The sequence below is a fragment of the Mustela putorius genome, unplaced genomic scaffold, assembly GCF_011764305.1.
Source record: "Mustela putorius furo isolate JIRA1106 unplaced genomic scaffold, ASM1176430v1.1 tig00000592_pilon_pilon_pilon, whole genome shotgun sequence".
Taxonomy (NCBI): Eukaryota; Metazoa; Chordata; class Mammalia; order Carnivora; family Mustelidae; genus Mustela; species Mustela putorius.
Genome location: NW_025421426.1, coordinates 4,494,872 through 4,517,384, shown reverse-complemented (window position 1 = coordinate 4,517,384; position 22,513 = coordinate 4,494,872). Strand labels below are relative to the sequence as shown.

The following is a 22,513-nucleotide window of genomic DNA, read 5'->3' as shown; positions in this document are numbered from 1 at the left end:
ATCATTATGTTTCCTTATATACAGTGCATATTTCAAATAAATAGTTATCTCCCATAGACAATCTAATTAACTTATGGTTATGGTATTAGATATAGATAGATAGATAGATAGATAGATGCCTTTACATCTGAAGTTGTAATGATATGCATTGTTTTATTTTCCTATAGAATCTTAAACCTACGCAGCCCACTCAATGGTCACTTGATATATGGTAAAAATGATGTCATTTAAGAACTGATTGAGGCCTTAATGATCTATCTGGACCATCCCTTCAGAGCCTCAGAGAACACAGAAATTTCCTTAAGATCACAAAGCAAGACATGCCAAGGTGGCAACTTACGTGTCTTGATTCTTGGTCCAGTGCTCCATGCATATCTCTACACTACCTCTTATCTTATTAATTTATTTAAAATAGGTCCAAGAAAATCTCTCACTTATAGAATGACTCTAGAGCATATCTGACATTTAATAGGTTCTCAGTGACTATTCAGTGGGTGGGTAGATGGCTGGATGGAGGGAAACATGAATGAATGAATGAATGAGCAAACAGTTTTATTTCAAAGAAGCCCCGTATATTTAAAGTAGTTTCAGGGCCACGTGGGTGGCTCAGCTGGTTAAGCAACTGCCTTTGGCTCAGGTCATGATCCAGGAGGCCCAGGACTGAGCCCTGAGTCAGGCTCCCTGTTCCATGCGGAGTCTGCTTCCCCCTCGCACCTCCCTTATGCTCTCTCTCTCTCATACACTCTCTCTCAAATAAATAAAATCTTCCAAAAAAAAAGTCAAAGTAGCTTTAAAGTTGCAAATACATGGATTTGTGTCACTGTGTCCTGATTTTGCACACAGGGCACCAATCATTAATCCCATCAGCATCTTCTTTGCCACTAAGCCCTGAGCTGTTAAAAGTTGACATTATCATCCGGACTTAGTTCAGCATTTGCAGTGAAACCAATTCCATCCCTTCTCCATCACAGCAGTACCAAGGGGAGATGTGGGGGGGGTGGCGCCCCATAAACTCCATCAGTGCTGGAGCTCAACGTGAATATACAATCCAATTTAAACTTACATTCTCACTCTGCAAGCAGATCTCCAGCTCCTCTTTGTAACTAGCTGCCTCCTGATGTTACCTGCCTGAAGCACCCCCTTACCCTGAAGTCTGGTGTCCACCTTAATTTCAGAGGCAACATGCCTTCTGCTTCTGCCTGCAGCTAAGGTGCCAGGTGTGTCAAATACCTGTACTCTCATTATGTAGGCAAGTTATGCTTTTTTAAGTGTACAAATTGAAGTTCATAAAAGATCACTTCACCCCTGCATTATCTTTTGAAGTATCAAGGAAAAAAAATATCCAGGAGTAGAAGATCCAGTGGGATATCTCTAAGTATCAACTTCAAATTTTCCTTGGTTCCAGAATAAGTCTTTGATGACCATGATACAATCTTAAGAATTAGACCATCAGAGCCAATGTAAAATGCTGCATGTGAATTTCAGCCCTGCTCTGCATACCCTGAGACAAATACTATCAGGAGACCTTCCTGAACACCCTATCCTCTTGATCTTAGAGAAAATTCTTACAGCATTCAGAACCATTTGGATCCAGCCACAGAATGGAGATGGAAGGAGAAATGATAAAGTCCTTATAAACAGAAAAATGCAGCATGATCTGATTTTTTTTTATATTTTTTTAATTTATTTATCAGAGAGAGAGGGGGAGAGAGTGAGCACAGGCAGACAGAATGGCAGGCAGAGGCAGAGGGAGAAGCAGGCTCCCTGCCGAGCAAGGAGCCCGATGTGGGACTTGATCCCAGGACGCTGGGATCATGACCTGAGCCGAAGGCAGCTGCTTAACCAACTGAGCCACCCAGGCGTCCCGCATGATCTGATTTTATATCAATGTTCTTCCCCAGTCTCAATCATTATATGAATCACATTCTGGAGATAATCTGTAGCAGAGAGAACAAAGAGTTGAGAACCCGAGGTTCTTCATTTTTCAATGCAGTCATTAACTAGCTGGGCAAGCCTCGGCGTGTCCACTCGCCTCACCAGATAACGGCTGCCCCTTTCTCTGCACTCTTCCTTAGTGCAGGCTCCATGCCAAGGACTTGATATATATCCTCTCACCCAATCCTTGCAAAAAAAACAAAAACCAAAAAAACCATGCTGATGGGAGACTATTATTATCCTCATCTCATAGGGAATGAGCTAAGGTTTAGTATGGTGCTCAGTGAGAAAGGGAGTTCCTGATTCATTAGCAATGCCTGCCCTGGGAACGGCATCGATAAGGTGCTCAATGAAAAAGAGGCTCTGCATGATTAGTGATGCCTGCTGTGGGCACAGCAAGGAGGGCAGCACCAGACATGCCCATGACCACACAGCCGGTGAGTGGCAGAACCAGGACTCAAATCCAGTCTGGACAGACCCTGAGGCTCTGGTGCCGCCATCTATCTGCATCTCCTCCGTGTACCGCTATTTGAAACTCCTTGAGGATTATGGCTCCCACTTTCTTTTTGTAGGAGGTCCAGAGCGCTGACTGCAGTCCTGGGGCACAGAGCCGGTACCCACAAACAGCAAGGCCTCTTATAAGAGGACAATAAATTCCACACATGAAGGCTGGCTCTGTGCTTCCCAGAATGTCAGCGCTCTGAAGACAGAAATTTCTGCCCATTTTTTTTTTTTAAAGATTTTATTTATTTGACAGACAGAGATTACAAGTAGGCAGAGAGGCAGGCAGAGAGAGAGAAGGAGGAAGCAGGCTCCCTGCCAAGCAGAGAGCCCAACGCGGGGCTCGATCCCAGGACCCTAGGATCATGACCTGAGCCGAAGGCAGAGGCTTTAACCCACTGAGCCACCCAGGTGCCCCTCTGCCCATTTTTTTCACCGCGGGCTTCTCAACCCCTATAACGGTGGCTGCCTGGCCCAGAGCAGGTATCTGAAAAACACCCGTTTGGGGAATACACGAGCCAGCCAGGTGCCCTCTGAGCCATGGCAGGCATCCCCGTGCCCACCGCCTGGTGAGTTAGGTGCCTGTACCTCCCTGGGTCCCGAAGGTCTCTCTTCCAGATGAGGAAACCACAGCTCAGAGAATTGAACTTCCTTGCCAAGATCCCACAGGCAGGAAGCGCAGAGCCAGGACCTGAACCCTGTCTAGAGGCCTCTAAACCACATGCCCCCGACCCAGAAAAAGCCCCCCGGAAGTAACCCGCGGACCAGACCGTCTCCCGAGCCGGCTCACCTGCAGATGGGAATGGCAGGCACCAGCTGCTTGGGCCAGGTGGGCGGCACCAGCAAGATGGACTCGGGGGCCGCGCTCCTCCCCTCCTCCTGCTCGCAGGGCCCCAGGAACTCCACGGCGGGGTAGATGTGGCGGGGCAGGCCGGCCTTGGGCGGGGCGGCGGCGGACACCGGCGAAGGGTCGGGGCTCGTCTTCCACATCTTGGGGGGGATGCCACAAGGCGAGTCCGCGGCGAGGCTGTTCAGGGCATCCATGAGGACGGCAGAGCCAGCCGTGGGGGGGTACCCAGCGGGGGCGCCGTCGTCCCGGGGCTGCGGCGAGGGGCTCCGGGAGCGCTGGGGTGAGGCTCCGGGCAGCGGGGCAACCAAGGCCCCGGCACACGAATGCCTCCGCTTGGCACCAGGCGACGAGGAGCGGGAGGCCGGACGGGGCACGGGCGAGTGGCGGCCCAGGCAGCTGTCCTCAGCGAGGCTGGTTCGAGGTGACATTATTGGCGAGGTTCTGGGGGAATAATGAGCAGGGATGTGTTGAAACTGCGGACACAGGTCGTCGGGCCCGCCGTTATTGGGCGAGACGCAGGGCGAGGTGTAGGGGGAGAAGGTGTCGGAAATGAAGCTCGCAGAGGAGCCGCTGCTAGCGGGGCTCAAGCAAAGCGGCTCGCGGTAGCCCTCGAAGCCGGGCACGGGCAGGGTGAACCGCGGGCTGGCGGCCACGCCGGCCAGGGGCGGTTGCTCCCCCAGCAGGCCAGTGTCTCTGCCGCGGAGGGGGCCCCCTGCCTGCATCAGTTCGTGAGATGGAGTGATCTCGATCCGAGGGCTCAGGCCCGAGGCCCCCGCTGGCTTGGCCGCCGGGCTCAGAAAGTTCTGCGGCCCTACCCTATCCGGCTCTCCGAATCCGCCGGGGGGTTCGCCAGGGAGACTGGGGAGGGGGCTGTATGGCTTGAGGCCATAGTCCAGGACTTCATCGGGGTATGCGAGTCTGGAGGGTGGGCTGGCGACCTTATGTGCATTCGGTTCTTCTGGAAAGAGAAGGGGGGAGGGGGGTCTTTTTAAGCCTCTAAAACAGAATTCCCGTGCAGATAAATCGCAGGCTGGGTTTCGTCTCCTGCTTTTTTGTTTTTGTTCGTTCTAATCCCCGCCACACCAAACCCCAAGCTGGAGCTTCCTCCCCTCAGCGGAGGAAAGGGAGGCCATTTCATCCCAGGTTCCTTGAAGAGGAAGGCAAGGTTTTGGCGCAGGTGCACAGAGCACAGCTCGTCTGAGTCCTGCAGGATGCCCTGGGCCCGTGGTCTCCGAACGTGTGGTTCCGTGGAACCCCTGGCAGAGATGCACCGTATTTCACAACTCAGGTCACATCGTATGTACTGGAGACTGAAACGAAAGCTTCGCGAAACAATACTTACCCTGCTACATACAGTGCACTCTTATCTTTCCTCTCAGATGGGGTTATTTGGTTTAAATGCTGGTCGTAACTCATTCAACAGACTTCTGGCCCACCAGTGGGTCACAAACCACGGTTTAGAAGCCACACACCTAGGCTTATCTCGTCATTCTGCATGTGTGACACAGCCATGGGATGGAGGGGGAGACCACACAGCTCTGGAGTCCGAGGGGCTCTGGGTTCAAATCCCAGCCCTTCATGCTCCAGTGTACCTACTGGCTTAGTTTAGAATGAGGGCTTCTGCATCATGTCTCAACTTGTGCCATTTTATAGATGGGGAAGCTGGGGCCCAGGGAGGGGAAGAGATTCACCCAAATTTGCAGGATGAGAAATCCCACAGACTAGCCCCTTGCCCTCAAAAGGCAGAGCCATGACTCTAGAGTCTCCCAAGCTATTAAAAATAGTCCAGAAGGATCTCATTTTTCTCTAGTAGCAGCGTTCTGCTGCCACTGCGAAAGGACCCACATCTGAGAGCAGACCGAGTGAAGGAAGGCGCTGTTCCTCCCGGCCACCCTGACCCGCATCAAGCTCCCCCACTCAGCAGAGGCCCGTCCACCCTCCCTGCCAGGGCTTGGGTCAGCCGGACTCCTCTCTCTCACATGCCTTCTGTCCAATCCATAGCGAATCCTGATGGCTCTCCTGTCAAAACATAAGCCACAGGCACACCCATCTCCCTCTCCACAATGCTCCAGCCCTAAGCTGCCAGCCATCCTCTCTCACCTGGACTCTAGGCACCTCCTCCCTGGGCTCCCCACTCTACCTTCGCCCCTCCAGTCTGTTCACCCCGCAGCAGCCTCTTGAAACGCCCCCAGGCATTTCAAAGCTTCCCCCGATGTAATCTGAAATCCTTAACACACTTGTCCCTGAGCCGGGGCCCACCCGGCCACTCGTACCTCACCCTGACTCACCAACAGCCCCGCTAACCCCTTCGCTGTTCTTTAAGTAGCTCCCACCTTAAAGCTCTCGAGTGCTGTTCATTCTGCTGGAAACTCTACCCGCCGAGATCTTCTCATGGCTGCTTCCCTTAACTTCTTCCTGTATCTATTCACTCTCCACTCTTTACCCCTGCCATCTTTCCTCTGCTAACCCGTTAACCAGCTCACACCATGTCAGGTATGATCTGTAAAGGGACTCTCACGCCCATAGATATGGGGCAGGCAAGCGGCAGCTCCTGGGCCAGATCCGGCCCACAGACTGTGTTTCTAAATAAAGTTTTATTGGAATGCACCCATGTACCTATCTGTTTACATATGGTCTATGGCTTGGATTTGCACTACAACAGTAGAGTTGATCATTACGACAGATACTCTATGGCCCACAAAACCTAAAATATCAGTTATCTGGCCCTTTACGGAAGCTGGCAACCAGCACACAAGACTATGTAGGCTACACCAGACTTGGAGCCATTATCTGCTGAGGTTCGGCACTGTGCCAGGCACCTAGCACAGGCTGTCCATAAACATTTGCTGAGTGACTGGGCAAACAGCAGAAGAAGCATGCCCAAGGTCCATCAAGCCTGAAATGGGGTCTCTTCCTAAAGTTACCCTTGCCTTGGGGAGCCAAGGTGCCTGCGCAGGTGATCCTCAACCTCCTGGTGCCCTTTTTGGACCATCCTGGACTAAATGCTGCCTGGTCTAGCTGTGCTGATCTCAAGGGGTCCAGATGGTGTCCCCACCCCTGGGGAGAGCCCAGAAATGGCTTCCCACAGCTCTTAGGGTAAAGATAAACAACCTCAACTAGGCCAGCCTGGCCAAGCCCTGCCTGCTACCTCTGGCCTCAACTTGCTCTGCTCTCCCACTTCTCTCTCAGGACTCCAACCAAACTGGCTGTCTTTCTGTTCTTATAAAGCACCTACCACCTTTCTGCCTCAGGACCTTTGCACTTGCTGTTCCCTTTGCCACAACAGCTGTTCCCTCTGCCACAACAGGTCCTCCCTGCCACCACCACCACACCCAGGCCCCTTCTCTACATAGCTAAAGCTACTCATTCCTTCCAGCTGAAATGCCATGTGCTGGGGAAGGCTCCCTGGTCTCCATGGCTAGGTCAGAGCCCACTCATGCTTCTCTGTTCTGCTCCATACACTTCCCCAAATCCCAATTAAATAATTCTGAAGTTAGCTGTTTATTGCCTGCCTCTCTCCCAGCCTCCAGCTTCACCCCTACCAACAGCAAATTCTATGAGGACTCTTTTACCACCTAATGTATTCCTAGCACTGGGACAGGACCCATATGTGTTGGTTGGCTGAATGAATTTTTTTTTATTTAATTTTACTTATTTATTTGAGAGAGGGACAGAGTGACAGAGCATTAGAAGGGAGGTTAGAGAGAGAAGCAGACTCCCCATGGAGCTGGGAATCTAATGTGGGACTTGATCCCAGGACTCCAGGATCATGACCTGAGCTGAAGGCAGTCGCCCAACCCACTGAGCCACCCGGATGCCCCTGGCTGAATGAATTTTTTAAACGTGAGTTCACGAAAGTCTATATGAAATATTTAAACTGCTACTCAAAGATGCTAATATCCAAATCAAAAGGAAGAAAGATATAACCTCCAGAGAGTAATTTGGTAATAATCTATCAAAATTCCAACATACATATCTTTAGAACCAAACGATCTTGCCTTAGAAATTTATCCTGCAGCTAAACCCTCTTATGTGCAAAATGAAGTATGCATAGATTAGTTAATAGTGGCCTGTTTGGGGGACACCTGGATGGCTCAGTCAGTTAAGCGTCTGCCTCTGGCTCAGGTGGTAATCTCAGGGACCTGGGATCAAGCCCCGCATCAGGCTCCCTGCTCAGAGGCGAGTCTGAGTTCTCCCTCTTCCTTTACCTCTTCTCCTGCTCATGCTTGCTCCCTCACTCTCTCTCAAATAAAATCTTAAAAAAAAAAAATACTGCCCTGTTTGTATTCCAGAAAGACTGGAAACATCCTAAGGTCCGTCAGTTGGGGGTGGGTTGAATTCTTGTTTATTCACACAATGGGATACAGCACTGCTAGAAAAGGGTTGGAAAAGTTCTTTCTGCATTGATCTGGAATGACCACAAGATACAGTCAAAGGAGAAAAGCAAGGTACATACAGATACAGCACACACAGCATAAAAACAGAGGCTAAAAGAATGTGTGCACAGGGACACACACACAGACACACACAGCTGCTGCCTACACAGGCTGCCTCTAGAAGCTACAGGTAACAGTGACTTCCTCCGGGGAGGGGAACTAAGTAATCGGGCCCCAGAGGCATGGCAGAAAGGAGACTGATTTCTGTATGACCTTGAGAAAAGAAATACAATTCCCCAAAGAAACATGTTTTTATTTTATTTTAAAGGTGGCAGGGCACAGAGGTGACATGACAGGATATACAGGATAAACAGAAGCAGGAAATGGAGATCTAGTCCTACCGTGCCACTAACTAGCTTTGTGACCTTGGAAAAGTCCCTCACCGGCTCTATGTCTCAACCTTCCCATTCATAGGACAGCACTAGACTAGATCGGTTTCCTTGGTTACTTCCAGCTGTGAAATCTTTTGGTTTTTGTAGCTGCGGTGTGTAGGGTCTTGAGTTCTTACCAAGAGGCAGTGGATCACAACTTGTATCAATGTGTGCATGCACACACACACGCACATGCACACGCACACACGCACACCTTCCCGGCAGGTTAACAGAGGGCAGATTTTTAGTCTAGCAAGAGATCAACATCAAATCCATGTCCGACAACATTCTGATAATCCACTACCCTGTGAACCAGCCCAACAAACCACAAAAAGTCTCTTAGCAAAAATTCCGGCCTTATCAGATGAACGGCATCGTGTCTCATCAGGAACACCCCCTCAGGCCTGACGTGAGCAGTCGCTGAAACTCAGCCACGAAAACACACAGCACTCACACTCGCTGGCAGCCACACAAAACAGAAAGGACCGTTTGCTCAGCAAAAGCATCCAGAGCATTTACGCTGGTTTTAATTAATCCAAGCAGCAGAGGTTTTTCCGTTCCCGTTTTCCTCTCGAGATTCTGCAAGTTTCACACCAAGCAGGGAATGTGAAGGTAATTTATCATCGTTCCGTTCTCGGCCCTCTGGGTGCCTGATGGTCAATATCCCGGGCTCATCGTGAACACCCTTGTGTGAGCAGCTAGGATTCTCAGCTCACCCTCCTTGCACAGTAATTCTGCCCCCCTCACAGCCAGCCCCTCAGGGTCACGGCCATGCCCACAGAGCCACGGGGCAACGTGAGTTTCATCCTAGAACCACTGGATTTTCAGGAGGGTTCCCAAAAACCTCACTCTTTTTACCATTTGCATGATCTTTGTGATACCCCTATACCACTGGTTAATATTATTTAATATTTCTATATTTAAATTCACTCACATAGTACTTTAATTTTTTTTTTAAAGGAAAATTTATACCACTACCACAAATGGAAAATCTGCGTCACCTCCATAAATAGAAGGTAGGGTTCAAAACACAATAAAAATAAAAGTTACTAAATTCAAGGTTCAAGACACTGTGGCTGGCCAAAGGCTCTACCGGGAGGCCCACCCGTTTTCTGGCCCTGAATGCTCTCTTTTTATGGAGGTAGAACTTACATATACAGATTTTGACTATGGAGAGTTTGATGAGTTTTGCCAAATGTTATACACCCTTGTAACCACAACCACAATAAAGATGTAGAATATTTCCACAACCCCAGTAAGCCTGCCTTTTCGGAGGCTGGAGCTGGGGGGAAGGGAATGGTAAGTGCTAGAAAGAAAGGTGTTAAAGACACAGCCGCATCTAACTGAGACCCTACCTTGGGCTCATTCAAAGCAAAGTAGCACTGCAAAAAAAAAAAAAAAAATGGCACCAGTTACATGCAACGTACTCCTCAGTGGGCCACATAAAATCGCATCTGCCATGGGAGATGCCCAACCCTTATGTAAGGCAGCAGTACCCAGGGAGAGGAAGAAGGTAGAAGCCATGACAGGGGACTCAGTGGCTGCTGTTCTATGTCCTCTGTGCCTCCATGTCTTTGTACCTGCTGTTCCCCTTGCCAGGAGCCCCCTTTCAAACCTCTTATCCTCACTTCTAGCCAGACATTATTTGTTGATCAAGATTACACTTGGGCCACCTCCTCCTAAAGGCCCTCCTTGATTCCCTAGTCTGGATTAGACTAGATCCTACAGAACCTACAGAATCCTGTCATGAAGTCTATCAATTACAGCTTACTTGTCTGTCGCCCTACTAGCCTGAACTTTCTGAAGGCAGATAGGGGTCATAAATCATTAATAATAATAAACCTCAAAATACCTCATTAATAATAATCATAAACCTCAAAAGCAGCTGGAGAACTTACATGCCAGGCATGCAGTGAATTATTCCATGCTCACAACCACCTACGAGGTGGGCTCTGTGTACCCCCATTACAGATAAGGAAACAGACACAATAAGGTGAATGGACTTGCCTGAGGTCCCACCGCCTGAACCCCGGCAGGCCAAGAGCACCATCAAACACCAGGCCAGGGAGTCTCAACCTTGGAACCAGCAGCATTCAGGGCGAGATAATACTCTTATTTCAGGCTATGGGGTGTTAACAGCACCTCCGAATTCTAATCATTCAATGTCAGTAATAGCCCCACCTTTCTCCTGTCCTAAAAATGTCCCCAGACATTGCCAAATGTCTCCCGCCAGGCAGAACACCCCACACCAGCTGAGAACACCCGTTCTATGCTGCACAGCCCTGGGGCCACACTCAGGGCCTGCACACAGCAGAGGTCCCAAAACGGATGGAAGCATTCATCCGGGCCCTCCAACCCAAAATGCTTCAGCAAGGGGCCGTCTGCCCACTGTCAGCCCCAGCAGGTGCATTATTTCTGCAGCAGACATTGGAAGTCCCAATTCTCAGCACTCTCCCCTTTCTCGGCTTTCCGGGGGGCTCCCCCCAGTATCCGGGCCCTGTGCATGTGTAGGGAGGCCTCTGACCACTGTCAAGGAGACTGCAGGATGAGATCGCCAGGGAGACCACCCCTGGCCCCACGTCAGCAAGGTGCCCCCACTGAGATCCACGTCTCACCTAGCACAGAGTTAGGGGACCCCGGCACCACTGCCCTATCCTTCGGCTGTGTGCCCAGAGGAACCCTTAGTCCTCACAGTGATGAGGTCAGTGACAATGCACCAAGTCCACATGGAGCTTGAAACACACAGAATAAGCACCGAAGGAATGAGATCTATCAGCGTGGTGCTGTCGGTGGTGGTGGTGGTGGCGTTATTACTGTCACTGGCAGAGAGCTTTTGTAAATGCAAGCTTCACCATTTCTGGGCTCCCGCTGCTTTATTTCCCGACTCGCCAGCATGACACACACTAGCCCCCGTGCCTCCAAATGCATTAGAAGAAAGAAGGGTGGGGAGCCCAGCTGGCTCAGTCAGTGGAGCATGTGACTCTTGATCTCGGGGTCTTAAGTTTGAGCACCACCTTGGCATAGGGCCTACTTAAAAGAAAAAAGGAAGAACGGTTTATAAAAATAAGTTGGGGGCACCCCGGTGGCTCAGTCAGTTGGGTGTCCGCCTTCAGCTCAGGTCCAGAGTTTCGGGATCAGGCCCCATGTTGGGGGCCTCCTGCTCAGCAGGGGTTCTGCTTCTCCCTCTGCCCCTCACCTTGCCCATGCTCGCTCGCTCGCTCTCATGTAAATAAATAAAATCTTAAAAAAATAAAAAATAAAAATAAGATGGATTAATCAGTACTTTGGGAAAACTTTTTCAGCTAGCCTTCAAAAAATATGGGGAGTATGTCAAGAAGGCCTCCAATACCCCTTCCATTTTATGCTTTTACTCTTTCCCCTCGGTCATCTGGGAGCTGATCAACTAAATCTGACTAAAGTGTGAGTGACTCGGTAAGCTACTCGCCATTATAAAAACGGATGATAGCTAACATGTCTATACCACTTACTTTATACCAAGAACCACTGAGTACATAGTAAAGGCTTGTCTCTTAAGAACCCTGTGAAGCAGGTGATAGTTTCCACATTTTACCACTGGGGAAAATGAGGCTCAGAGAGGGTGACTAATTTTCCTGAGGTCACACAGCTTCTAAGGGGTTGTCTGGCTCCTCCGCCCTCACCTCCTAACCGTCATTCTAGCTTGCTATTCACGAAAGGGACTATGTCTTGGACGGTGACCCCTTAACCCCAAGCTTGGGATTATGAGGTACCTCAAAAGTTAGATCTGCTCTGGGAGCTCCATCAGAAGGCAACCGACAGCTAAGGACATAGATTCCTTTCTTCTGAAATATTCACAGTCCCTCCATTTGCCCCGGAATTGAGTCAACAATTTATTTTAAAATCCCACTGAGGCCACACGGTGGTCTCTGCCAGCGCCTCTCCTCCTGGAGCCTCTCGCAGGCCTGTTGCTCACCCCCGGGGACACACGGCCAAGTCTGAGGCGGCCTTTCGGTGCCAACCCACCAGCCAACAGATCGCTCCTGAAAAAAAGGAACAGCAAGAGAACATCTTCTCTGCCTAGAGCTTTGGGGGGGTGAGGGGGAGGGGGTGGAATTTTCAGGAAGCAGAATAGAATGACCGAAATAGAAACCCCGGTAGGGAACCACCGCAGGGCTGTCCTTGGGGGGAGGGGAGGGCACCAGGAGAACCAGTGCCTTCTGGCCTGAAGGACCTGGAGGCAGGAGCCAGGTCATAGCCCAGAAGCCAGACGCCCCTCGGCCTGGCAGCAAGGCCCTGGGGCTGCGGGCCGTTCCCTGTCTGAGGTGGTGGACCCACCGCCTGATGAGCTCACGCCCCAAGGTGGTGCGAGTCCCAGGCCTGGGGTCTGAGTCATCACAGTCTGTTGCCACGACAGCACCGAGGATGCCACAGCCTGGCCCCACAGAGTGCGGCCGGAGGAGAGGGGAGAAGCCCCCGTGCGTTGGGGGCTGAGAGGGGTCACCCAAGGAGCGCCTGGTGGGCCGCACCACCCAGAGCAAAGCCCTTCCTCGCGAAGCTACCTCAAGCTTTGCCCCCCAGTACTGAGTTCAGTGCTCAGTGAACTTTCCCCAAAGCCCGGTCCCCCCAGGTCCCTGCGGCCCCCACCGTGCGCACCCACAGAACAGCCGTTGGGTTCCCCATCTGTGAGGTGTGTGTGTGTGTGTGTGTGTGTGATGACGGGGAATCTGGCTGTCACACTCGTCCCTCGGAGATGACATACCCAGACGCAGGGCATGAAAGGTGAGAAATTCCATCCAGATAAGTCAGGTCCAGAAATTCCAGAACGGGAAGCAAGGCAGTTTACCATCCTGTCTCGCCCATGTGGAACCGCTGGAAAAAGCCACCTTGAACGCTCTGCTCTTTGCTGACCGTGTCCCAGCGAAGACAGCTGTCTGCCTTCACCAGACAGGACAGAAAAGAAGGCCCGGTCCCGCTTCCCAGGCAGCCTGCCATGAGGCCGGGCGCCCGGGACACGAGACCCAGGACGGTTTGCAAGCCATCGGCCTCACAGACGGGCTCCTGGCACGGCTGTGTGCGAAGTCACACGCACCCGCCGGCGGACACACACTCCTTTCGGAGAGGGATGGAGAAGCGGACAGAATCCGCAGCCCACCAGGCCTGGAGGTCAGCTTTTGGATGGAGGCGGCAGGGCCCAGGCGGCGGGCAGACAGCAGGCGTCATCTCCACCCTCGCACTGGGGTGGGAAGACCCACCTCTTGCGGTGCAGTCATTCCAAGGGCCCCTCCTGTTTCAAGAAGTTCGAGACCGTCCTCTGTCTACCTCGCGCCGGCTGCCTCCGTCTCCGCAGCTCATACGCCCCCCGCACCGGGAGGCGGGTGTCATCAAGTCCTTCGTGTTACAGAGAGAGAAACGGAGGCTTAAGGGTGCAGAGATTCACCCAAAATCCCAAAACAATCAGGGCCAGAGCTGGTGTTCAAACTGAGACGTCCCGTGCGCAGTAAAATACACAAATGTGAGATGTACCTCTCGTGCCTTCTTACATAGGCATGTACCCGGTCACCCACCATTCAAGATAGAGACAATTTTCTCCATCCCGCCCGAGGGTCTTCTTGTGCCCCCCACCCCCAACCCGCCCCAGCCAGGCACACTCACCCGGCCTGACTTCTCGCACCACAGACCGGGTTTGCCTGTTCTCGAATGTCACATCTCCAGCATGGACAGATTGTGTCTTTCGTCCAACATTCTAACATTCATCCGTCTGGTGTGCGGCCACATTTTATTTTATTTTATTTTATTTTTATTTTTTTTTTTTTTTATCACCTTGTCGTACCTCCCCATAGGATGAACCCGTCATTTATCTGTCCGGTCACCAGACGACATGGCCCCTCTTTCTAAGGACAGCCGTGCGAGACCAAAAGGAACTGAGCAAGGCCCATTTCCAACAGGAGAGACCGTCCCTCTACACGGGCCATGTGGTGCGTGACAGAGAACACAGCTCCGACAGCTTCCTCACCAAAAGGAGAAGGAAAGGTCTGGTCAGAACTAACAGAAATAGACTCCAGATAATCCTCCCTCAGAAACAGCGCTGGCCACGGCTAACCCAGCTCTCCGTCACAGGCCTGCGCGAGGGGACTCGGGTGGGCACCCACTTTCCAGCCAGCTCAGCGAAGACCCCTCGGCCTCATGCCAGCCCCTCAAAGCTGCCCCCCTTCAGTCCCACAACCCCTGGCACAGCTGTGAAAAGCTCACTGCTCCCCCCATTTTTTTTTTAGCCAACTTGAACTCCAAGTGGAAACTTCCCCCTTGAGAACAGTGGGGGCCCCTGAACTCCTGGCCAGGGGCAGAGATTTAAAATTAATACCAGATTGATGGACAGGTTCTTTATTTACACTTCTCCCCCTCCCCAGGGGCAGTTTTCATTGTGGTGACCTGCTCCCAGGGGCGGGCACGCTTAATCAGTGGCCCTGCCAACCCCGGTCATTAATGGCATTCCTCCTTTGTCCCCGGCAACAGAGGTGACGTCACCCTCTGGGGATCGCAGATCGCGGCCCACCTTCTCAGCAGCGTGCAGGTGAGCAGCCCCTCCCTGCCTGTAGTCTTTACGGCCACGGTTACAGGCACCGCAGACCACGTGTTTCCCCTCCTCATTTAACACTGCCCCCCTCCTGCAGGCGTGCCCAAGCAGGTTTGTTTTGATAAGGGCCTTTATGAATCCCGAGCTTTGCAGGCGGCTTTCTTCCCTTCAGAAAGCTCACCCAGGCATGGCTCAATTAAAATTCACATGGGAAGGGCTGGCTTCTAGAAATGCATCTTAACGAAAATAGGTCCAGTGGAGAAAATGTGCTTTTCCTCCAAAGCCCAGATTAGGAGGCAAGGAGGGTCCCAAAGGCCACCTCAGGAAAAGTCATCTCTCTGCTTGGCCTGCCTTTGGGTATATATCCCCTCCCCCATAATGGAAGCTGTTGAGGGGGAAGCAATAAAAATCCAAGCCATGGAGCTTTTCATCTAAATGCCAGTTTATAAGAAATGTAAAGGACAGAGGAACATGTTCAAAGACACCCCAGGAACGCCACCAGCCAAATCCAGCCCATGATGAACAGTGCAGGAAAACTGGCCTGGTTTCTTCGGCAAAGAAACAGCAAGAAAGCAGACCAATGGGGACCTTTCTAGAAGGAGACACAGTGGTTCCATCCACCAAATACAATATGAAGCTCCGTTTGGCTCTTGATCCTGACTAACTGTAAAAAAGATCCTTGTGAGGCAAGCGGGGAATTTGCAACTAGACATTCGAAATTAAGTCATTATGGTTCTGTTTTCAGTTCAATAACGGCATTTGGTTTTTCTCGAGTCCTTATCTTGGAGAGCTACAGACTACTCCGGTTATTAACGAAAACAGTGTATCATCTGGAATTTGATTTAAAGTAACTGGGGGCAGGAGTGTCGAGAGTAAGTGAGGGGTAATTAGAGCTAGGCGGTGGGAATGTGAAGTTCTATCAATTCTCTACGTCTCCATATTTTGGGTAAAGTTCACTGCAAAAATTCAGGAAAAAGTCAAAGGCAGTCGTTCTTGCTTTGGGGGTGGGGGGCCGTACTGGGCTCTGCTCCAGGTAAGGAAGCGCGCAGCCCCTGACCCATCCCGGGAAGAGCCCCAGGGTCGAGTCTCGCCTTCTTCCCTGAGCTCAGTTTGAACAGTCAGCAGAAAAAACAAACCTCACACCAGCCTGGGGAAGCCAAGTTTGGCTGGAGCTCTGCGGAGCCTGTGGCCGTTTCCTGTGCTGGGGAGGAAGGAGGAGGAAGTCCCTCCATGGGGGGAAGCCACAAGGCTTCCATCCCACTGCACTTTCCAGGGCTGCTCCTTCCTGGCCCTGGTTCAAGGGTCCCATGGGGCCAGGGCAGGACACCTGGGGAAACCCTGCCTCCCCAGGAAAGGCAGCCACAGGGGAATCTCCGAGCCCCGGAGTCTGGCCAGCTGAGAAAGGTTTTGCAGCCGGCCCCGTTCTGGGGCTGAGGCAGGAGCCTCAGTATTTCAGTCAGTACGGAAGGTGCGTTAAGGTAGAGAGCACTTGGGGCACCTGGGTAGCTCAGTGGGTTAAAGCCTCTGCCTTCGGCTTAGGCCATGATCCCAGAGTCCTGGGATGGAGCCCCGCATCGGGCTCTCTGCTCGGCAGGGAGCCTGCCTCCTCCCTCTCTCTCAGCCTCTCTGCCTACTTGTGATCTCTGCCTCAAATAAATAAATTAAAAAAAAAAAAAGAAAGGTAGAAAGCACCCACCCCAGCCCGGCAGCCAGATGCTCCTCCCCAAGGACCAGTATCTTCTTTATTCTGGGCAGGTCTTCTCTTAAAGCTCAGAATTCATCCAAGGCAGGAAGTCAGGAGACCTGGAAGCTCTCCCAGAGCCCACAGCCACGGCCACCCAATCTCTGCTCGCACTGCCTCCCGGTAACCTCACATCTGCCCCAGCAGGTGAGCACTGCTATCACCATCCCCATGGCACAGGCAAGAAAACACAAGCCCAGAGAAGCAAAATCTCATGTCCCTAGGCATACCACTAATAATTTTCCTCCATCCATTTAGCAATAACTTAGTATGTGCTTGCTAATGCCGGGGACTTTTGCTTGGCTAAGGTCATGTAGGTAGGAGGCATCCAAATCAGAATTTCAAACCAGAGCTCTCTGACTTGAGACCTGGTGCTCCGACCCACTAAGCCAATGACCTCTGGGGCTGGGGGAACACGTGGGCCAGGAGGCATGCACATCAATCCCCTGGGAAGCAGAAAAAAATATAAAAATGGCAAAACTCCCATTGATTCCCTGTCCTTTATCATTGCTACTTTTGCTGTAGGAATATAATCCCCTGAGGACAGCAGAAAATCTGAAGTTCATGATTCCGTAAATATCCAATATAAGGGGTACAGTCAGCCCAGGCTCCAGTACCTGGGACGCCCCCAAAGCTGAGTTGTAGTACTGACATCAGGGACTCAGGACCCCAGCTGCCTGGGCTCGAGACCCGCCCTGCCATCTACCACCGCATGACTCCGCAAAGGTAACGCACCCGCAAAGGGTCTGACTTCCCTGGCTCCAAATGCGGCTAAACGATTCTAACGCACAGCCAGGACTGAGAACCACCGGCCACAACACTGCGTTTTTCAAATATATTCAGCCCGCGCCCCTCCACCTTACAGGATTAGGACACCTCGGGAACCAACCCAAATTGGCTCTAAGGTTTTAAGGGCCTCCCTCCCAGTCGCCTCCAGAACAAAGGACCTTGAATTTGGAAGCGCGCATGACGTGTTCGGTAGTGACGAATGCTTAGGGCAACTTTCTCCCCACTTCCTTCGCCTCCTGGACAAGGCAGCGGCTCAACCCTAGCCCTCATTTCACCCTCCCGGCTGCACCTGGAGACGCTGTTTGTACAAAGCAGGCTTAACAAGGCCCGTCCTTAACTCCACACACAGACAGCAATGTCTCTGAATGTCACATGTGTTTAGCGAACCTGCTTGCTTAGGGTAGAACTCTATTTTTAGCAAGCACCGAAAAAAACCCATGATACTCTATCCCAGCACCTCCTTGGTCCCTATTTGTTTACCAGGCTGTGTCCTACACTGGCCTGGGGGCCAGGCAAGGGGAGGACCACATCTAATTGTCTCTACACACCGCCCCCCTCCACCTCCGGAGGCTGGCACCAAACCAGCACTTAGCGAGTGTTTGCTGAAAGAATGAAGTTTTAATTGTCCCCGGAATGGGTTGAGAGCAGGTGTTCCTGAGTGGGAGTGCAGGTGACAAGAGGGGATGGGCTCCAGTGGGGTCTGTGAGTCCACCTGAAAACGGTATGAAAGGCACGGGGAGGGCAGAGGGGAAGTGGAGGGGGGCGTGCACGGGTTATGCACACGCGCCGCATGTACGTGCCTGATAGGTGTGTACACGTGCTCCTACAGTGTGTGTGCATGTGGGATCTGTGGCTTTCATTAGCTTTGCAAAGGGCCTGAGACCCAAACGTTTTAAGGACCACCAGGATTGACTCTGTAAGACCAGGAGGTCTGAAAGGTCAAGGTTGGCGCCATGTGCATTAGCTTATCAGGGGGAACACACCAGACCCACTGAGGCCTACCAGCAGGGATCACTCCCAGTGGGTCAGTCCCTAACACAGTCCAGAGGGGATGGGGCACTTCCGGAGGTGATAGGGACTCCCAGGGCCAGCCATCTCTCCCAGTGTTTTAGACATTAGGAGAAGTACTAATTCATTTCATTCGATTCTTGAGCACACACAAAGGAATAAAACTTCTAATCTGTCCCCTGACAGCCAGCACACCTCTCTTCCCTCCACGATGAGGCTAGGAGCACTGGTCGAGACTCCCCCAGCTCTGTCCTCATTCTTTCTGTTACTTTTTTCAGCTGAGGCAGACAGCTAAGTATGGTAATGGTCATACTTTGCATGCCTCTAAGCAAATAAATTTGAAAACCTAGATAAATAAAATGGATAATTTCTTAGAAAGGTATGGCTTACCAAAATTGACTCCAGTAGACACAGAAAGTGCAAAGCAGACCAATCCCCATAGACAACAGAGAACGGAAGAGAAATAGCAACCAGAGAACAACCCCATAAAAAGGCACCAGGTCCGGATGGCTTCACAGGGGAATTCTATCACACCTTTAGAAACGGGATACACACATTGTTCCTGAGCATGGAAAAGGAAAGAAATCCGAACCTAGTAACATACCAAAAAGGACCTAACAGATTAATATCACTCATGAATACTGCCAAGAGGAACCTTAAATATTATCAGACACCAGCCCACCACCATAAGTGACCAAGTGGGGTTTAAACCAGGAATTGGGGACGCCTGAGTGGCTCAGTTGGTTGGACGACTGCCTTCGGCTCAGGTCATGATCCTGGAGTCCCGGGATCGAGTCCCGCATCGGACTCCCAGCTCCATGGGGAGTCTGCTTCTCTCTCTGACCTTCTCCTCGTTCATGCTCTCTCTCACTGTCTCTCTCTCAAGTAAATAAATAAAATCTTTAAAAAATAAAAATAAAAATAAAAATAAACCAGGAATTGTTCAATATTTGGAAATCGATTAGTGTAAGTCGGCATGCGAATAGATCTAAGAAGAATAAAATCATTTTTCCATAGACCCAAGACATCTATGACATAATTCAACTCTCATTCCTAAGCAAAACCCTCAAGAAAATAGTGACGGGTAGGTACTTCCTTGACATAATAAAATCCGTACACTTCAGTCCTAAAGTAGACACCTAAGGTATTCCTGCCCAGATCAGAAACAAGGCAAGGGTGCCTACCATTCCCACTACTATGTAGCAGATGGCTGAAGGTATTACTAGTGAAGGCCATTAGACAAGAGAAAATGAGAGAAGCATAATTAGAGGCTCTAGCTCGGTGAGGGCAGGGCCTGGGTCTTACTCCCTATTAGCTCCAGGAGCTAACATAATAGATGCTCGACAAATAGCCAGATGAGTAAATGAGTAATGGCTCACATTAACTGAGCACCTCTATTAAAAGCCAAGGGTTTAATAAAATGCTAGTAACAAATCACACTCTGTATTGACTTAAATAGGTCAGGGGCATCTGAGTGGCTCAGTCAGCTGAGTGTCTGACTCCTGATTTCGGCTCAAATCATGATCTCAGGGTCATGAGATCAAGCCCCATGTCGGGCTCCGCGCTGGGCATGGAGCCTGCTGGAGATTCTCTCCCTCCCTCTGCACCTCCCACTTCCTCCCTCCCTCTCTCTCTCTCTAAAATAAATAAATAAATCTTAAGTAAATAAATGGGTCAAGCCATTCAAGGCAAACAACCCACTAAGATAAATACTATTATTTCAGCCATTTGATAGATAAGCAAACCAAGGTCCCAAGAGGTTAAATGACTCACCCAAGATCACTCTGTCGGTAAATGTTTTAAACTCCAGTCTTGCCAGAGCCCCAGGCCCCTTACAAGCTGCTTTGCATCTTGCAAAATGAACCTGCACACAGTGGACACACACATGAACAACCAAGTTCATGTTTCAGCTCTGCCATTTACCAGGCCTGCTCTCTTGGGAAAATTCCTTCACCTTTCCACTCCTCACCCTCTCCTCTTAAATAAGGGCGACAATAGAGCCCGCCTGCTAGGGTCGGAGGGTCACTGCACGAGCTAATACGCATCTGTTATGATGTTCCAGTTCCATAAAATGAGCATCTGACTTCCCCCAAATTCCTAAGCCCCATCACCAAGTTCTGACCATCACCAACAGACGGACCTCCACTGGACCTCTCCTTCCTTGACTCTTGCCAAGCTCAGGCACAGAGCTGAGAGTAGCCGTCACACGCATCACTCATGTACTGTCACCTGGGACAAAGCCCAACAGCAAGCTAAAGGCTAGTGTCAGTCCTTGGGGAGTTCCACCATTCACAAGCAGAGAGGTGACCCCATTAACATCTGGGTAAGCCAGAGCCAGTCCCACATCTGGAAGAGCTCGCTCTGCCTCCCAAGGCTCACAACAGCCCTTCTCTTCCTCAGCCATGATGCCGCCTACTTTCCAGCAAGGAAACTTCATCTTCAGATTCCAGAGCAAAGCCCCCACCAGGCAGGAACTCCTTTCCAAAGAGCACCGTTTGGAAAGGAGGGCCTTTACAATAGAGAAGCCCGACAAAGACTACTTTGGCCAAGCTGGTCAAGGTCAGCATCAGTGGTGATCAATCAAGTTGATAACAGGTACCCTTGATAGGATGTGATGGACACAGTCCCTTCAGCTGTGTGGCCTTTGTCCTCCAAACACACAGCCCTAGTCTTTCCATGAGGGAGACACCAGAAAGACCCTAACTGAGGCACTCTCTACAGTTGACCTAACCAGCGCTCCTCCGAAATGTCACACTCATAACAAGCAGGACAGCATGGACTCTAGCTCATTATAATGCATCGGTATTGGTTCATGAATGGGAACAAATGTCATGTAAATAAAATGGGGACTTGGGTGCTCGGGGTACAGCTCGGGGTACAGCAACTCCCTCTGTTTTCTTTAACACTGTTCTCTGACTCTCAAACTGTTCCAAAAAATAGTTTGCAGTTTGTTTGGGGTTTTTTGTTTTTGGGTTTTTTTTGTTTTGTTTTAATGGTTCCAGGGTTTTTCACTGTGGCCATTTAGATACCCATCTGGTGGCCACCAAGCACCACTTGCCAAGAAAAACTATAAAAAGCACCTCCCATCAGATCTGGCTTGGAAACTATTTCCCCGGAAAACTCCCCTGTGCAAAAAAAGGGGGGGGGGGGAAGTTAGCTGATTGTGAATCTGGGAGGGGTGTGAGTATTAGTTCCCTGCAAAACATGACTTTAATCTTAACAAACAAAGACCACAGATGTTAAAGGAACCTTAAAGGGATCCTTTGCAGATTCTTAATTGTATCTTTTCAAAGCAAAGGATGGCCTCCAGATTGCAACTCGAGAAGACTGGTCTCTTTTGCTAACTAATTATTTCCATCTCCAGCCAAAATACAGAATAATTTACTAATTGCCATCTTGACTTGGCATCCAAGCCAAAGCAAGCCCCTCACCTAACGTGGCCAGGGAAGATCAGGAGAGAAGGAAAGGTAAAACCTCTCATTCACCTGCCTGACATAGCATCTCTGGGAGGCACTGAGCCCCCAGATACCCGTGAAAAGGACTCCTACACAAAGCAGCCCGCGCAACCCCTTCCTGCACTCCGGATGCGGCCAAGCCCGAATGCATCTGGAAGTTACCAACAGGCCTGCCCCTGAGGCTTCAGCAAGCACTAGCTGGGCTGGGCTGTTAAAATCAGGAAGCCTGGTTGGGGTTGGGTTATTTTTGTGTGTGTGTGTGTGTGTGTGTTGTGTTTTCTTTTCTTTTTTGCTGTTTTTTCCAAGACAACCTGCTAACCAGAAAAATACAGTGAGGTTGGGCATACGACCTCCTCCTTCCGACAAATGCTCCTGCTAGACCACGTGAAGTGATGGCCCAGCCTGGGGAAGTCCCCAGCCACATCGGGGACCTACGAGCGGAGACTGACAGGTCGCTGAGGCAAGAATAGGCTTCTTCCTCCTGAGTCCACATGCCAGCCTTCCCCCTCAAACCCTACATCCACAACAGCGATGGGAGGTGGCTAGGGGATCACCAGTAACAAAGCTCAGACTGATCCATTCCTGCTCATTCACAAAGGCAGCCGCGGAACTCAGGGAGGAGATGGGCGGGCTCCCTCACCCTGAAGCCAAACCACCCTCCAGCATCAGGTTTAGACAAACTCTTCAGGAGTTTCAACACCGAGTCCCTGACAAAGTCAGCCACCTGGCTGTCCGGGAGAGGAGGGTCCGCGTCCCAGGCCCCGGGAGTTGGGCTCAGCAGCACCTCTTTGGGCACGTCCCCTCCCTACTGACTCCATTCTTTGGCCTCCTCGACTCCTTCCTCCAGAGGCAAATCAACCACTTCCTTTCCCCT

At 51.0% G+C, this 22,513-nt stretch overlaps 1 protein-coding gene across 7 annotated transcripts in view; it reads right to left on the bottom strand.

The window, feature by feature from the left end:
* The window catches only part of NFATC2 (nuclear factor of activated T cells 2), a 155,482-nt gene that overhangs the window by 116,103 nt on the left and 16,866 nt on the right, over nt 1-22,513 (bottom strand). For 5 of the 7 annotated variants that reach the window (XM_004746192.3, XM_004746191.3, XM_004746188.3 and 2 more), the window contains exon 2: nt 3,227-4,244. In XM_004746192.3, the coding sequence (XP_004746249.1) occupies nt 3,227-4,244 (1,018 nt within the window). The remainder of the gene's footprint in view (nt 1-3,226; nt 4,245-22,513) is intronic. The other 2 variants (XM_004746194.3, XM_004746193.3) reach the window with 1 other exon arrangement.